Here is a 14,035-nt window from a genome sequence, read left to right as displayed (position 1 = left end):
GCTCCAGCATTGCTTCAGGTCTCCTCTGATGTTCCTGGTAGCCACACACTCTATCCTGCATACCTCAGACTCCTGAGGAATGTCACGTGATCGGGAGAAGGGAGTATGGAAAAACAGAGCGTGCAACTGGCAGGAAGAAGAGACAATGCATCCCTGGAGCAGGTAAATATTACATTGCTCAGTTGAGTTACTCTGCCATGTGGGGAGGTGGTGTGACGGGTTTGAATCCAAGGACAGGGCCCCATGCTAATTTTGCTGGGTAGGGGTTTCCCAATTATCCTTGCTGCTGATCGGATGACCCTCTGAATTTTGTATTTGTAGCCAACAGAGGAGCCGGTGTACAAGACCAGCATGGATGAACTGAGGACAGATTCGATGTGTGGCAGAGAAGAAGAACATTAGACGTTACTGTACCATTTCAAATTTCTTAAGTTGACGAAGAAAGAAGAGTCTTTGCTGAGCTTCTTCTGTGTTGAGATGGCCCCGGCTCAAACTGACAATGTTTCAATTAGAAACGCTGTCAGCGATGTGCTCCTCTGGACAGGAAGTCATTCTTCTGCTTACAATGGTGGACATCTGAAGCTCGAGTGCCACATAAATTAACAAGGAGGGCTGCATTTGCCCCGCAGGCCTTGAGTTTGACACCTGTGCTGTAGACTAACCAAAAGTTGTACATATGCATGGTACATGTGGGCGGAGGCCTGGTGTGTGTGGCAGTTTCATGCGGCAGGTGATTCTTTCAAGAATTGGGGGTTTTCTGGTTTATCAATAAACTAGTTTCTCTGTGAAGTTTCTTAAATGACTCCTGAGGCAGGAGGCTCCGACACAAATACAGGACATAAACTTTTTCCTATTTTAACAAATTTTATTTGTTCAACTGCATAAAAGGACGCATACATTTCCATGTCTTCATAAACAACACAGCGTAAAATGAGAATTAGAACTTAACCCCCCCCCCCCCCCAAAAAAAAATAAAAAAAATAAAATCAGAAAACAGAACTTTAAATAAATTTCGTATAAATATTCAGGCACATATTAGGTTAATGTTCCTACATAAGTTCATAAAACCAAGCAAAAGATATTGACACAGCCATAAGTAGTCCTACATTATCCACCTCTTAAAGGGAAAGTCCACTTTTGTAATGAAATACATTTAGTTCAGCTCAACACAATACAGCAATTAATGGCAAACTTAATTGCAGCTTGCTTACTTTGTTTTCAAGTAAATAAAAATAACAGGAATTTCACTATCTTTGTGATGGTAACTTACAGATGTAGTCGGCAGATCTGGCTTCCATTGGTTTTCGTAAAGAAGTGAGGTCATCTCCTGTCATCCTGTTGCAAGCCCCTCCCTGACTAGAGAAGTCCCCTCCCCTGGCTCACAGAAGTCCCACCTCCTGTCAACCTGCTAGCTTGCATTAGTAGAAAGGAGAAAACACCATTTGGCAAGCTTCACACTGCGCTGAAAACGCGCATATTCTTATACGCAAATTTTCACACATGCCGTGTGCTAGTCTGGGCTACAAGTTGTTTTTTTGCCACAGTCGTTAATGATCGTTCCTGAGGGAAAACATGCAAGGTGTGTGAAAGGATGCTGCAAGTCATGCGTTTCAGATGTGATCAAGCCCATAGGATTTATATAGGTTGTAGGCTCTAATGCAAATTTGCATGCAAGAAAAAAACTCATCCAAAACAGTCAAGTACCCTGCCTTTATGCCCTTTGGTGGAAAGCAGGTATTTGTACTTCTTGCATGACTATAGTTATACTTTAAAGGGCAACTGATGTGAGAGTTATATGGAGGCTGCCATGTTTATTTCCTTTTAAGCAATACCAGTTGCCTGGTTGCCCTGCTGATCCTCTGCCTCTAATACTATTAGCCATAGCCCCTGAACAAGCATGCAGCAGATCAGGTGTTTGACATTATTGTCAGATTTGACAGATTAGCTGCATGCTTGTTTCTGGTGTTATTTAGACACTACTGCAGCCAAATAGATCAACAGGGCTGCCAGGCAACTGGTATTTTTTAAAAGGAAATAAACATAGCTGCCTCCATAGTCTTCTCACTACAGTTGTCCTTTAAAGCTATGGGCCCATATGCAATTAACTTTTTCTCCTCAGTTTTCTTGTAGGTGAGATTTTCACAACTTATTCATAAAATGCATTTTCAAAAAGCCAACAAGCAAGAACATACTAACCATACCTTATCACCTACTTTTTGGTACTTCTGTAATTGCAAAGTGATGAAACGTTACAAAAAGATAAAAAATGATCTCCTAGGAGAAAACTCAGGGTAAAAAAAAAAGGTGAAAGTATTTGGTACTCCAAACAGGGTAAGAGCGTGAATTCAGCATTCTGTCAGTATAAAAATTCTCAGCCATGTTTTGGGCAGTTTGACAATGGAAAGTGGAATATGCCTTTAAAAGGAGCTCTCAAAAAAACAGCATCCCATTCAACAATAGTAGTCTACATGTATAAAAATACTAAAATATATATTTATTCAGTTTGTCTGTGCTTCATTTAACGGATATCAAGACAATAACTCATTCCCAGAAAACTCTGAAAGACGGGAACCACGTTTTAGTTGAGGATTGGTTGAGCGCGTTGGGATTCTTTATTGCACAATAAGAACCATGAAAGTCAAAATCCCAGCAAAACCCCTAAAGGTAGTGAGTGTGTGTGCGCGTCTGTCTGTCTGTGTGTGCGCGTCTGTCTGTCTGTGTGTGCGCGTCTGTCTGTCTGTGTGCGCGCGTCTGTCTGTCTGTGTGCGCGTGTGTGTGTGTGTGTGTGTGTGCGTGTGCGTCTGTCTGTCTGTGCGCGCGTCTGTCTGTGTGCGCGCGTCTGTCTGTCTGTCTGTGTGCGCGTCTGTCTGTCTGTCTGTGTGCGCGTCTGTCTGTCTGTCTGTGTGCGCGTCTGTCTGTCTGTCTGTGTGCGCGTCTGTCTGTCTGTCTGTCTGTGCGTCTGTCTGTCTGTCTGTGTGCGCGTCTGTCTGTCTGTCTGTGTGCGCGTCTGTCTGTCTGTCTGTGTGCGCGTCTGTCTGTCTGTCTGTGTGCGCGTCTGTCTGTCTGTCTGTGTGCGCGTCTGTCTGTGTGTGTCTGTGTGTGTCTGTGTGTGTGTGTGTGTGTGTGTGTGTGTGTGCGTGCGTGCGTGCGCGTCTGTCTGTCTGTGTGCGCGTCTGTCTGTCTGTGTGCGCGTCTGTCTGTCTGTGTGTGCGCGTCTGTCTGTCTGTGTGCGCGCGTCTGTCTGTCTGTGTGCGCTGTCTGTCTGTGTGTGCGCGTCTGTCTGTCTGTGTGCGCGCGTCTGTCTGTCTGTGTGCGCGCGTCTGTCTGTCTGTCTGTCTGTGTGCGCGCGTCTGTCTGTCTGTGTGCGCGTGTGTGTGTGTGTGTGTGCGTGCGTGTGCGTCTGTCTGTCTGTGCGCGCGTCTGTCTGTGTGCGCGCGTCTGTCTGTCTGTCTGTGTGCGCGTCTGTCTGTCTGTCTGTGTGCGCGTCTGTCTGTCTGTCTGTGCGTCTGTCTGTCTGTCTGTGTGCGCGTCTGTCTGTCTGTCTGTCTGTGTGCGCGTCTGTCTGTCTGTCTGTCTGTGTGCGCGTCTGTCTGTCTGTCTGTCTGTGTGCGCGTCTGTCTGTGTGTGTGTGTGTGTGTGCGTGCGTGCGTGCGTGCGTGCGTGCGTGCGCGTCTGTCTGTCTGTGTGCGCGTCTGTCTGTCTGTGTGCGCGTCTGTCTGTCTGTGTGCGCGTCTGTCTGTCTGTGTGCGCGTCTGTCTGTCTGTGTGCGCGTCTGTCTGTCTGTGTGCGCGTCTGTCTGTCTGTGTGAGCCATTGCCACCTAAAGGATACAGGAAATTGAAGGACTTATGTGTTGAAATTGTGCGAGTTATGTAGCTTAAAGGGTCTCAAAAACTGAACAATATTGTATTGTACATTTTATTATTACCTTCCACATCCCATTTGGGATGACGTTGTTATTTCCAGTCTTGTTAGTGGAAGGGGCAATAAAATTTCCTCAGCCTGGAATAACATAGCAATCACAATCTGAAACCTATGGTAACCAATACTCACTCAAAAAAAAAAAAAGTCCCCCACCCCCCACTAGGAGAGCAGCGGGCGGATATGGAAGGAACAGCAGTCGGATAGCCAGTGCAGGACCTGAAAGAGGGATTTTCCACCACAAAATCAAATTCCATTTACCCTCTGATCTGTGTTTATTATGCAGCTTGCAACCTTATTCTGCATTGCAAGCACTCCAATCTAATCAGATATGTTTCTTCTGTAATAAATCTCATCTCAGTCAGCCTGGCTCTATTTGGTACATTGCTGAGGAGAAAGAAGCTTGTTGTCACCCCTCCCACATTACTGCTCCTCACTGATTGGCTGAGGGCAGTTGAAGTCTGAGGGATTGGCTGGGAGCAGAACAAAAAAAAAAAAAAGTAAGGAAGGAAATGATATCAGGATTGGGTTTAGTTAGAGGGAATCAAGATGGCAAATGCCAGGAACAGAATTCTCTTTATTTACTATATAAAATCCACTGAAATAAAAAAATGTGGACAGTACAATACATCTGTGATGTAAGTAGAAAAAGTAGTTATTCACTTATGTGTTTGTTTTTTTACCCTGTGATAGTATGGCTGTCCCTGCTGCTTTAAAAAGGAACTTTAGCAAAAAGGGGAAAAAAATAAACCAATACAAGTTAAGATCATGAAATTATTGATATCCGCCATGTAGAGTAAAAATAGCTGTACTCTTTTAAACCAGATTACTGTATATACTCGCGTATAAGCCTAATTTTTCAGCACAAAAAATGTGCTGAAAAGATACCCCCTCGGCTTATATGCGAGTCAGTGGAGCAGAATGAATGGTGGAGCAGGTTTTGTTACTGGCAGAGGAGTGTAAGGATCGTGCACTAATGATCCTGCTCTTGCCAGCGGGCTCCCTGCTGTGTCTGTGCCCCCCATCCCCTGCAACATGGTGTGCAGAGTGCACTGCTCAACACTACCTGTGTCCCCTGGCTTGTAGAGCGGAGCGTGCAAGCAACGTGTCAGCGGTGCAATGATCGGGGATTCTACCTATGTGGCAATAGCTGTGTCTCATATCTATGACGCCATCTAGTGGCTTCTTGAGACAGCTGTATCATCCTTGGAGCACATCTGGCTATGGGGAGAGGGAATGACTTGTACTGGGAGCACATCTGTCTACTGTGGAGGGAGCTATACTGGGTAGGGGGCTTATATGCAAGTCAATCACTTTTTCCTAGTTCTTGAGGGAAAAGTGGATAGCTCGGCTTATACGTGGGTGGGCTTATATGCGAGTATATACAGGGTATACAAAATGGGGGAAGAGAAACACTGAACTGAAAAAGAAATTGCAGTAACTAATATGTGAAAGGATTTATCTTTATTCAATGCATGTTGGGAGTTATTCCACAACTCCTCTGCACTGAGCAATGCTTCCCCCCCCCCCCCCCCCCCCATATAGGGAAGACAACAGCAAGTGGCAATAATAAATAACAGCATAAGGCAACCTGCTTGCATCAATACAATGAAGGCTCAGCTGGTTCTTTCATAACTCTAGTTCACTAGGAACAATATTACTTACCTGTCAGTATTACGCAGGAAACGTCATATTTATAAACAGAATTCATGCCCAGAAACTGACTTAACAAGTCAGTTTTACCCCCTAGACCTCCTGTCTGTCCTGATCATTGTATAGATTTCCAGTCTTCTGCTAGTGTAAGGCTGGGAGGATCCCACTTTACCACATGCCCATAAGACTATATTATACTGTTTAACTCCTAAAGCCCATCCTTCTTCCCCATTCCTGCAAAGGGCCGGGCTAGTACCAACTAGTTCCAACACTGCCCTGTATGCCCTCCAATAACTACTGTCTGTTATGGAGTATAAAGGTGGCCACTAATACAATAGTTTATGAACAATTCTTTATATAAACGATTGGAAATGATTGTTTGGGACTACTAATGGACAAAAATCTAACCAATCCGACCAGATTGACGGGCTCAATCTGAAAAGCGGATTGATTTAATTAATCTGATTGGTTAGGAGAATTTTTTCATTAGTGGTCTCAAACTATCATTTCCAATCGTTCATATGAAGAATTGTTCCTAAACGATTGCTCCGTAAATTAGTGCCCATCTTAAGAAATCCTCAGAATATTCTGCCCCTCCCCAGGCACCCTTAGCTATGCTGGGAGAAAGGACAGCATCATCACCGATTAAAGGGGTTCTGTGGCTGTTTTTAAAAAAACAAAGTGTCACTTACCTGGGGCTTTCTACCGGTCCCCTGCACATATCCTGTCCTGCACCATCACTCAAGAATCCTCCGTTCCCCTCCGCGGGTCACCTGACAATTATTCGTCTAACTAGACGGATGTCGCTGCGGCTGTGCACATCCTCGCTTACTGTGCAGGCGCAGTACGAAGTGCTCTCTTACTGGGCATGCGCAGTAAGCTCCCGGAGAAGCGAGCAGGGGGGGGGGGGGGGGGAGGATGTGCGGCTATGGCCGTGCAGCAACGTTCGTCTAATTAGACCTATAATTGGAAGGTGACCCGCGGCGGGGATTCTCGAGTGACAGCGCTGGACTTGAGATCTGCAGGGGACCGGTAGAAGCTCCATGCAAGTGACACTTTTATAATAATAAAAAAAAAAAAACATAGAACCCCTTTAACATAAATTGGACTGTGTACACCACCTACTGTTCGTTTATGAGAATTACAACAACTAGAACCAATATGACAGGGAGAGGGATTTACAGAATGAAGGTTAATGTTAGTAGAGTAGGTTTTATCAAATTGGAGGAGGAACAGGATCTGATAATTCATATATTGTAAAAGGAAATTCACTGACGGCTTGTGTTACTATAGAGCATTAGTGTGCAGCACTGATCTGTCAGTCTTTTTGCAAAGTCCCCCACACTGCAGAGGAAAATATGTGGATTGTAGGAATGAGACTCTTGCAGGCATCCTGTGGTATTTGCATTCAAACAAAAATGATTATTAATAATAATAATAATAATAACTATGAACACCACTAGGGTCAGGTTAAGGAACAGCAGGTATTGGCATACTTCTGAGGGTACCCCAGAGAACGCTTTTAAGACGAGGAGGGCACCTGGTGCTGCCAACCATCTCCTAGTAGGGATAGTTCCGACAGTTTTAAGTCACCATGTAGTAAGAGGCATATGAAGACTGCCATATCTACTTCCTTTAAACAATACCAGTTGCCTGGCTGTCCTGCTGATCTTTCTGCCATCAGCAGTTTCTGAATCACAATTCCGCTACCTTTTCGCTAGCGGGTTACTTTAAGATAGGAAAGGTATTACCATATATTAAGTGACCCACTTTAAAGAGCATATAGGGTATCCGGAAGTGACATGATGAGATAAACAAGTGTATGAAATCCCAATCCTACTTTGAACCAGCCCGTTCACATTAGCGTTCCCTGTCCAGATTTTCCTGATCTGATCCGGACCATATACTGTACAAACGGAACGTACGTTTCACATAGCAATGCAAAGTCTATGCGGACATTCACACGTGTCCGTTCCGTACAGTACAGAGCCGGACCAGATCCGGACACTTTTCCAACATGCGCTATTTTTTGGGTCCGGATCTCCGGCCCACGCACCCGGACCGGAGCCGGACCTGAGCCTGACAGCACCATCCAGAACACAGAAACCAATGGGGAACGGAAGGCACAGAACACACTGCCTTCAAAAACCTGACGTTCTACCCCACTTCCTATGCGTATCCAAGCGGCCATTTCGGATGGGGACACATGGGCCAAGCATGTCTGGAGTGGAGCAGCAGTGACAGACGTGCTGGAGCTGTTTGGCAGAATGTCGGAGGTGGAGGTGAGGCCTGCAGCGGAGGAACCTGATTCTACACGTGCACCAGGTGCACCTTCTGCTGATCCCAACATTTTTTTATTTAAATTTCACTATTTTTTTGCCCACGGATCCGGATGGCAGCCTGATGCATGCCTGATACAAGCGGACCGGATCCGGATCGGAACCATACGGTTCTGATCAGAATCAGGTCCTGATCCGATCAGGATCCGGTCTGTTTACTTGCCAAAACGCAAGTGTGAACGGGGCATTAGAGTTAAGAATCCAGTTATCAAATTACTCCTCAGGGAGTCAGACTGCAGAACCTGTAAGGATTATTAATTAGAGGTCATGAAACTCCTGTTTGGCAGAGTAGAAACAATTTTGAGGTTGGAGAAAAGATTCAAAGTTCATTAGGTCAAGATGTGTCTGTATGGGTGCTGAATAAACATTTACATCTTCCTTCACGTACCTGAGAAAGTCAGAACTTCAAACTTACATTTTGAACCTTTCAACCCAAAATAAGACAGGATACAGGAAGGTCCTATTTAGGGTTAGCACCATAAACACAATTGTTTATCTCATCAGATTATTTGCTTTGCCTTTGAAGGGCCATATGCTGGGTACACACGTTACGTTTTTCCGGGCGATTTTCCCACCCGATCGTTTTTTCCACTCGATCCTCTTATATTCGCTTGTTTGTCTTATCTTTTTCCATTCACTTCTGTGAGAAATCGAGCGCAGAATCGATCGGGAGTAATATCGGACATGAGGGAATTGGTCAATCGGATGCATCTATCGTACGGAAAATCGTACCGTGTGTACCCAACATAACACTCTCCCATTAAAAGTCATCAATCTGTTTAACTTGATAGTAATTACACTTCACCCACAAAAATCTAATACCCAAGGAGATCCTGAGAGGGTCCGCTCGTGCCAGCATATCCAGCCCTTCCCCCGATCTCTATGGTCACACGGGATTGGCTAAACACACAAAAATCAATGCCTTTGGGAGAACAAAGCATTCCCTCCCCTGCCCCCACCCTTCACAGATTACGGTTATTCCTGACCAGTAGTCGCAGCCTAGTCCCTTGGCAGTGATCCGACAGACTGAGAGGCGTTAATCTCCGTACTGAATTTCTGCCTTTAGTTCCTGAGTGACGAAGTTGATGAGCGCTGCTGCCACCTTCTGTTGTAAAGAGGCATTTCCCATGACCAGCATGATGAGGTGAGTGGCATCGGTCCAGTCCAGGTTGCTGACGATAGTGTAGATGTTCTCGCACAGCTTCTGCTGCTGGGTGGGGGGCAGCTCCATCAGAATCTGAGGGATGGGTTTAAACTGACCACTGGTCATCCAGGCTCCCATTAATCCTCCGACGGCTCCTCCTACAACAGGAAGTGAGGTGTTAATACTGAGTATGGAACTGCAAACAAGCCGGCTCTGGCACGCCTCAATGCCATGCGGAAACACCGGTGGCCAATACAGAAGCACCCCCACTGCCTTGTGGGATATGTCAATGCTCCAATTAGAATTTAGAGAACAGCGAAACTGAGCACTGACCAGGGTGATGATTCGCTATAAATGGAGAACAAAAGTGATGCAGTCAAATCAGAGTGGAACTGTCTGCAATTAGGTGCACGATTCCACCCTCCCTGCAGCATCCCTCTGATCGCCGCTGGCGATCATACCCAACAGGAAATCCCGTTCTGAACGGGATTTCCTGTATGGGCTTCCCCCATCGCCATGGCGATGATCGGAATGACGTCATGGGGAGTCCTGATCCACCCCATAGCGCAGCCTGGCGGTGATTGCCCAGGCTGTGCAAAGGGTCTGCGGGGGGAGGACCCTCTTTCGCAGCAGATCGGCGGCGACAATCAGAACAAACACGCAGCTAGAAAAGTGCTAGCTGCGTGTTTGAAAAAAAAAAATTATGCAAAATCGTCCCACCAGGGCCTTAGCAATCCACCGCGGCGTTACTGGACGAGCTGAGCTCGTCCGTAACGCTCAGGTGGTTAATAATGTTGAATTATTAAATCATCTGTAGCAATTTTATGATAAAAGTAAAAGTACATTTTTAAATATCCGGAGGTAAAAATGCACATAACTTATGTCAGTGTTGCCCAGAAAAAGACGTGGAGGAATGTACCATGAGGAAACCGATGTAAGCAGCAGACATTCCTGAAGCCATGCTGCCAGATCTATGGTTTATTGGCCCAGGACAAGAGCAGCTCCGGGCTTTTAATGTTCCAGACAGACAGACTAAAAAGGAGGCAGCAGGATTTGTTACAGGATAATCAGTACAAGGGTCACAGAGCTGGCGATTCCACTATAGCGATTTATATGAAATCCCAAACAAGCATTTTCAGAGCAATTGATTGAAGAAATGCGGGGGAGGGGGGGGGGGATTGCATTCCTTCAAATCGCAAAGGAAATAACTTAGAGACTCTGTAACAAAATGTTCAGCCTTATTTATTCTATGCTATAAGTTCCTATACCTGTTCGAATGTGCCCTGGCTTACTGCAGCCTTTTCTAGTTGCACTGTCTCTGTAATATATCTAATCTTCTTTCCTTTGTCAAGCTTTGTCGACCCAGAGAGGAATGGGCTGCCTCTGCTGTGATAGGGAAAAGTTATGCATGCCCCCTGCAGGCTCTGTGTGTGTGCTTTGTTTATCCCTCAGACAGGTCTCTGTTCTCAATTTCAGCTCGTCTGAGGGGGAAGGGACCTGCCCATGCTGAGAAGCTGTGAGAATCCCCGACTGGAGTGCAGATAATTCACTAATAATAATAATAATAAAAATAATAATAAAAAGTTGTAGTATACATTTTGCTAGCAGCTGTGTTATATACACTTTTCAATACGAGGAGAAGTGATTTTACCAACAGCGATTCCAGGCGGTCCTCCCAGCAAGCCTCCCACGAAGGCACCGGCTCCAGCCACCATGGCACCCCTGGCAGAGTGCTTCACAGCTGCCTTCATCTTCTGCTCATCAGAGACGTGGCAGAGGAGCCGCATGATGTCATCCAAGTACAGGGGCATTATTCTGGCCAGGAAAGAGAAGATAGAATCTTACTAAACATACTTACAGGGTGGTCACACAAGCAAGTTATCTACTGTGCCTTGTTTTATACAGGGCTGAAGAAACGTCTATTCCCATGCTGCAGTGATGCATTATGGGTAGTACTTCTGGATCATTTGGAAATAAAAAACTTTCAAAGTTTTTCTGATTAAACAGGCTACTGTATTGTGCTTTGTGTCTCTTTGATGGGGCAGAAGTTGCCTGAAGTGTGGAAAAGGAGTTTAGGTAAGAAGCCATTTACCTCCAAAAACAAGATATGGATAAAGGCTTTACTGTTGTACCTTATGCAGTACAATTTGTGGGTCCCTGTCCACTCCGCAGGTAGTGCAGGTAGGGCGGCGCTAGGCTGCAGGATTTTAAGCATGAATCAGGTAACAGCGTTCTTTCCAGAGACCAAGGTGGGCACAGGTCTGTTAGCAAACGCAGCAGTACTGCACTGAGCTAGAGGCAGCAAACAGTGCGGAAATCTTAACTAACAGTACATGGTGTAAGATGGCCAAATGGTAAAAAAAAAACCCTAAAATTTATGTGAAGTCCACTAGCGTATGTATTTCTCTGAGTTGAAGCCCATCTACGCCATGATGGTCCCCACCCCCAGTTTACTCAACCAGTCCCCCAGCACTCATGGGGAACATCATGCTGGAGTTTTTGGCTGGGTCTCTGTCGTCTTCTGACAGGGCTGCCATAAAGTAAACCAGAGCTAAATAAAAAAGAAAAAAAATGTATACTTACCCGCTGCTTCCTGCAGCAGCATAAACACGTGCGAGTCCCTCGGCATCCTCCCGTGGTCCGCCGTTGAGCCCCAGGAACTTGCTCAGTCGTGTTAGTCTCAATCTACTGCGCATGTGCGGGAGGTCCGTGCCTGTGCAGAAGACCCAGACTGGACGCGACTGAGACAATTACCGGGCCTGATCGCGGGTGAATGGCAGACCGCAGGAGGACAGTGAGAGACTCGCATGTGTTTATGCTGCTGCAGGAAGCAGCGGGTAAGTATCAATTTTTCTTCGTTATTCAGTTCTGGTACACTTTAAAGGGAACCTGAGATGGGGGATTAGCATTAAAGTATACATATCTGGGGCTTCCTCCAGGCCCTTCGGCCTGATCGCTCCCGCGGTGTCCTCTTCTCCCTCCCCGGTCCTCCTTAATTGGCCCTGGAAAGTCCTCCGGACCAGGACAAACTGCACAGGCGCGGCCTGGCCGCAGGCGCACTCCTAACGTGTTCACGCCACGTGGATCGTTCTGCGTCTCTGCACTACTACAGCACAGGCGCAGAACACTCCCGGTGACAGGAGCGAGACAGGGGAGTTGCGCCTGACCGGACTGCGCATGTGCCGACTGGACTGACCATCGGATTTTCTGGGGGCAGCACTGGGCAAACGAAGAGGGAGAAGAGGATCCATGCAAGAGATCAGGCCAGAGGGGACTGGAGGAAGCCCCAAACATGTATATTTTATTGGGGGGAGCCCGTCTCTGGTAACATTTTAAAGTAAAAACCATTGGTCCTTTTAAGACCGTGGTCCTCAAACTAAGGCCTGCGGGCTGAATGCAGCCCCCTGAGGCTTTTTCACTGGCCCCCTAAACACAAAATGTATAACTTACAGATGCAGCTCACTACACCTAAATATTGGCGGCCAGGTGTCAGCCTGCGACCGCGTGAGACGCACGTTGGAGCGCAAGGAGAAGCCAGGCCAGGAAGCCGGTGTAATGCCGATTTATGCTTCCTATCGAGACGTGCTGAAATCCGATCTGGGCATGTGCACCAGCACTTGAGCTCAGTTTGCCTGATATCCTTCCGCCGGCTTGTCGATACTAACTACTACTAAGCGTCCCATAGAAGCAGGTTAGGAGAGGTTGTAGGTTAGTGTTAGGAGTAGAAAAGGGAGGTTAGCGTTAGGAGAACAGATGAGAGGGTTAGTGTTAGGATAGGAGAGGGGGTAGAGTTAGGGTTACGAGGGGAGAAGGGTGAGTAAGTTAGGCAGACCGGTAGCACATACCGATAAAATTGCATATTTACACACCTTGACTAATCAATTGACGCTACCAGATTAGTCCAGGTAGTACATTTCGACAAAGTAGGACAACTCGGCACTACACCGGCCTGGCCAGGTGAGCCACTGGAGAAGACCGGGAGCCTCGGCGAGCGCACGTCCTGCCTGCCACAGGCTGGAGGAAGCCCCAGGTAAGTGGATTAGTATTTTTTTTATTTTTAAACATGTCCGTGAACCTTCCCTTTAAGATAAGAGTGCCCTAATGGGCTCCCATGTCAGGTTGCACAATCAAATTTGGCTGGACTTCACACTTGCAAAACAACAGTACACAGCAGAGCAGTACTTTCTCATAACTGCTATCTGCGAATGAGGACACAAAGAAGTTGGATTCTTTCTGCTGACTCCACAAGTGCTATAAATGCACAATACAGCAGCACTGAACCTGTTTACGTTGCACTTCCATCCATTCACATAGCATTGGGCTGGTTATTTCAGTCCCTTGCCTCAACCGTCATATGACGTCACCCTCTCCCAACAGCGGCTCGGAAATCGAAACTCAATAGATCAGCTGCTGCACATTAAATGCCACATACAGAGTACAAGTCTACATGACGGATAAGCGCCGCCCCTCCCCCATCTCTACCAGGCTCAGGCGCGCGGGCACCGGATGATGGAACACTGGCCATACAATGTAACAGTACAGTACTCACCTGCCGAGCTCCGCTCACTCGCTCTGCCTGCCTGACAGTTGTTGTTTCACGTGAACACACTGAGGGGGCGGAGCCGCGCCGCTACACCATTGGCAGTCGTCAGCCTGGAGAAGCGTGCCTGCCAAACGTCAAACTTCTCACCTGACGCAACAACGCGCTCTGGCACTGGCAGACAGCTCAACCCAAAGAGCAGGTCGGCACTGCGCATGCGCTTAGTGTTCCTTGTAGCTACTAGCTCGCGGTTGGCGGAGGTCACGTGACCTGGAGCTGTAAATTCTTTGTGAGGCGGCGCCGGCCGCGTGGAAATGTCACATGTAGCGCATGCAGACAGCATGAAATGGGGCTCAAGGGCAAGGTAGTAACTGTGGGCCTGATGATAGGTTTCCTGGTAAGGTGAAGTGGGCAAGGGATGGAAGAAGGCGGCTGCTGG

At 46.9% G+C, this 14,035-nt stretch overlaps 1 protein-coding gene across 1 annotated transcript; it reads right to left on the bottom strand.

Annotated features, from left to right (window-relative positions):
- Window positions 1-5,458: 5,458 nt before the first annotated feature.
- Window positions 5,459-13,776, bottom strand: C11H19orf12 (chromosome 11 C19orf12 homolog). Its single transcript, XM_068260950.1, has 3 exons — window positions 13,606-13,776; window positions 10,708-10,871; window positions 5,459-9,214 (listed from the first exon to the last, which is right to left on the bottom strand). Exons 2-3 carry the CDS (start codon window positions 10,865-10,867, stop codon window positions 8,949-8,951), a joined length of 426 nt encoding a protein of 141 aa, XP_068117051.1. The 5' UTR covers window positions 10,868-10,871; window positions 13,606-13,776; the 3' UTR covers window positions 5,459-8,948.
- Window positions 13,777-14,035: the final 259 nt, after the last annotated feature.

This window comes from Hyperolius riggenbachi, chromosome 11 (assembly GCF_040937935.1).
Source record: "Hyperolius riggenbachi isolate aHypRig1 chromosome 11, aHypRig1.pri, whole genome shotgun sequence".
In the NCBI taxonomy this organism is placed as follows: Eukaryota; Metazoa; Chordata; class Amphibia; order Anura; family Hyperoliidae; genus Hyperolius; species Hyperolius riggenbachi.
Note: the sequence above shows the minus strand (reverse complement) of the source record. Positions and strands in the feature narration are given on the sequence as shown.